The sequence below is a fragment of the Solanum tuberosum genome, unplaced genomic scaffold, assembly GCF_000226075.1.
Source record: "Solanum tuberosum cultivar DM 1-3 516 R44 unplaced genomic scaffold, SolTub_3.0 scf00040, whole genome shotgun sequence".
NCBI lineage: Eukaryota > Viridiplantae > Streptophyta > Magnoliopsida > Solanales > Solanaceae > Solanum > Solanum tuberosum.
Window position 1 is genome coordinate 1,921,578 of NW_006238964.1, and position 4,273 is coordinate 1,925,850.

General features: G+C 29.9%; 1 protein-coding gene across 1 annotated transcript; it reads right to left on the reverse strand.

The window, feature by feature from the left end:
- Positions 1-2,677: 2,677 nt before the first annotated feature.
- LOC102580149 (uncharacterized) lies at positions 2,678-3,849 on the reverse strand. The gene has a single exon (XM_006342984.2). It carries the CDS (start codon positions 3,702-3,704, stop codon positions 3,075-3,077), a length of 630 nt encoding a protein of 209 aa, XP_006343046.1. The 5' UTR covers positions 3,705-3,849; the 3' UTR covers positions 2,678-3,074.
- Positions 3,850-4,273: the final 424 nt, after the last annotated feature.

The window sequence follows — 4,273 nt, forward strand, 5'->3', positions numbered from 1 at the left end:
TTCCGAAAAGTCGTTACCTTCCGAAAAATCGTTACTTTTCCCAAAGGACACAATGTTCTGGAAAAAACGGGTCTGAACAGACGCGTTCCTTGCTGCATATGGCTATAAATAAGAGATCTTTTTCGTTTTTTCAAACACTGAAAATTTTTTCCTCTCTGCATACATTTTCTCTCATAAATAAAATTGTCGATCGACAGAGTCTGTGTGTGCTCTTGTTGCTGTTCTTGCGTTCGCTGAAGTTATTGAAGTTTGAGGTACCGCTACTTCTTTAACAGGTTAATCCGTTTTATCTTGGGAGAAATTAATCTGCAACCTCGGGTACAGTGAGGGGATTAAATTTCTTAAGGAAACACAGTGGTTTCTGTGGACTCGGATTAAAACTAATTCTGTCTGTTTCATCTTTTTTCTGTTTCTGTATTTTTGACTAACCTGGATACAGGAGATAACATTAATTACATAATCAAGGAATAATTCTAAAGATCATACAAGTTTAAGTTCAAACTTTTAATTAATGATAAAAAAAAATAAAGAACTTTTACAATCAACATACCATATCTTACCTACAATATTTAGTAATTTAGCTAGAACTGGCAAAAGATCATGGAGATCATAATCCAATTAATTAATTGCGACTTGTTTTATCTTTACCATAAGAATCATAACGATTAGAATGTTTTCATTAAATTACTCATATAACTGGTACTAATTTTGTGAGACTTTTTTTTACCTCATAAAAAAATAACCCAAGTTTTCGTTAAAATAGAAATGTCACTAAAGCTTGATTAGACAATCTTAATTGTTCAATCCAAATGTATTGATAGATTTACCTTGGTAATTAGAAGGGGTACCAATTTTATGACCTACAAATACTTTTTAAGTCATATAATTTTTCTTTTTGGCTATCGATAAATTAAAATATAACTTAAGAAATCCTTGTAACGTTAAATTATTTTATTTTATTCAAAATATAATCAATCATAACATAATTTATTTTTTAGGAAGCACATCATCATCATTTTTTTCAATTTTTTTAAAAAGGAACAATTTTGGAGACCTTCTTTTATGTTTAGCTTCATAAACAAATCTCCCTTGTAATTTGTTATATATATGCGCTTACTTTCTTTATTTTATTTTATTTTATTTCTAACAGTTACTTTAATTTATTTATCACTAATGCAAAATGGAACCAAATTAAAGTTGTTTTTTCACTAATTAAAGCAACGGTATTGAAGGGAAATATAGTGAAATGACATGTTAAGCATGTAATAAAAGATTTTACAAGCAAGTTTAATATTTGACAAGTGTCTCTCAATATTAATTATTGATCTACTTTCACCATTAACACTTAAAGTTGATGTTTTTAATTAATGACAAAAAGTTAGAACTTTAACGAACAATATATCTTGCCCACAACATTTAACCAGAGCTGACAGAAGATCATATCCACGAGAGATCACAATTCATTTAATTATTAGTAATTCATCATTAAGTTAAAGTGTCATTGTAAAGCCTGATTATACAGTATTCGCTCTGATTTAATTTGTTTATCGGATTTTAATTTGATATGAAATTTGAAGAAGTAAAAAAGAAGTTTTGAATATTATAGTTTTAAACTAAAAAATATATAAAATAAATCAAATGTTATTTAATTTTGTGATTTTAAACCTGTCATGTCAGTAGAAAGAGAAATTATTTTTTAAAATATAAAAAAAATAAGACAAACAAATTAAAACAATGGAAAAAATTGTTATTCAACCCAAATATATTGATAGATATTTACCTTAGTAAACACGGGAATATTAATTTTATGATTCATTATGAATTAAATAAAGAGAACATTTGTTACTCAACCCAAATATATTGATAGATAACTACCTTAGTAAACACGAGAATATCAATTTTATGATTCATTACAATATTCTTTTCTTTTAGTTATGTAATTATTCTCACAGGATTAATCGTTAAAAATTATTTAAGAAATCTTTGCAAAATTGTTTTATTTATTCAAATTGCAATAAGTCATAAAAAATATTTTCTATATCACACTTTCTTTCGATTTTTATTTTATTTTTTTGTCTAAAAAGAAGCAATTACCACTATTGAAATCAAACATATATACCTTTAGATGTGTTTGTCAAAGAAAGTTTCCAGGTACACACCCACCTTAAAAAGCAAGAAGTTACATAAACAAAATAAAGTAAAAAATAAATAAAGTGGCATTATTAGTTTAACATGTTTATAGGAGATTTGCTTTTGTAGTTAGTGGAATCACATCGGTAAATTCCGCTCCATATTGTCTCCGTTGGGCAGTTGACATAATACCATAATTGGAGGTTTCGGATTCAAATTTTATGTATGGAGAAAAATTTATTGATAACATCATTTTACATGAATTTTATAGTGTGTGATTTCAGACATTGCGTGGAAAATCAAAAATAAAATAATACCTCAACATTCTTCTCAAGTTACAATTCAGATTTTGCCTCAGAAATAATGAACTACTCTATTAGAATTGAGTTATCCACGATAATATTTACATCAAGTTAATAAATCACATGACATAGTGCGTTTATACCTAGTTTTTTCAATAATTAATGTAATATAAACACCGACGGATAAAAAAAAACAGTACGAAGTGACGAAACAAAGTAAAGAAAGATCGAGCTATAGAAAATTATTGTATTCAAACTTTCAGGACTTTAAAACATCTGAACATTTATATTTCATTGCATTGCAATTTTAAAAAAAAATGGCAAAATTTCATCACAACTATATACTAAAGTAGGACTACATTTTATTTTTTGTTTGAATAATCCCAAAATGCCCCAAAAGGGAAAAAAACAAAAGCAAAAACTCCCATGAAAGCAGAAATTTATACATGCAATAAAAGCATATACACTCTTCATAGCTCCCAATCTTCTTCATACAATTTACAACACTGAAACTTCCAGCTGATAGTTCCTGCGTCGTTGTTTGTTATTGCATTGGCCACCATCTCCGCCACATGCATGAAATTCCCAATAGAAATATATATATTTATATACTAGCAACAAGAGATCTGAGAGAGCTCGGGCTTAAGCACCACCAGGGGAAGATTGCCTCATCAAATCCCTGTAGAATTTCGAAATAAATTTCTCAGCAGCTTCATCAACTTGACTATCTTCTTCAACATCTTTCAGCGGAAACGGAGAATCGGTAATCCTCAACTGCCTCACCGTCGGAGTCCTTCCAAATCCAGGCAGATTATTCGCCGGCGACGCATTAGCACTCTGAATCATTTCCAAAGCTTTCATCACAGCAGCATTCATCACAACAACATCGTCGTCTGCGGTGGCCGGAGCGTGTGCACACGGAAAGAGATGAGCGTGGTGCTTGCCGCGCTTGTTGAAGTTGAACGGAAGGTGAAAAGCTGGGTACGCGGGGCTGTTACTGCAACTGAACTCGTACTCGCTGGATGGAGCGCGTGCACACACGGATTCGGGAGTTGAAGAAGAAGCTGATGATGAAGACGATGAAGAAAATTGGTGCGCGTGGTGAAACATGAGATTATGAAATGCGGCTTTGCTAGCGATTTTTCCACGCTTCATGAGTAAGTTGAAATCGAGCATGAATTTTCTCTTTGAGATTCCTTTTCGCAGCATGAAGAAAGCTATTCGCACTATATTCCAGAATTTCTTTGCTATAACTGGCAAATTTTGCTCCATTTTTTTTCTTCTCAACTAAATTCTTATATATCGAGATTTGTATGATTTGGTTTCTGATTGAGAAAGATGGAATTTGTGATTAGATTTGAAAGAGAGGAGAGATTATATGAGAGAAGAAATGTTTTTTGATTTGTTGGAATGAAAAAAGTGTGAACGTATGAAGGTTATTTATAGTGCTTCCGTAGAGGAACACGACCCACTGAAGTACTTGAATTTCTCTTACTCCTTTTTATTTATTTATAGTTATCTCTATTTTATAATTATTTCCTTCGTTCACCTTTTACTCGTCACTTTTGATATATATAAAAAAAATCATATTTCACCACAACATTAAATAATTGTTTTTTAAATCAGTAAAAAGTGAGAGTAGGGAGTACAAAATTAAGATAAATACAATAATGTTTTTATCATTTTAACCTTGTAATTCATTTTTTTGAAACCTCGACAAATTTGTAAAAACAATTAAAAATTTACTCCTATTTAGATAGTACATTTCGAATTTCAAAATTTAAATAAATTTATATTATTTAAATATTTTAAACGATCTATATAGTATTTTTTTTATTTTT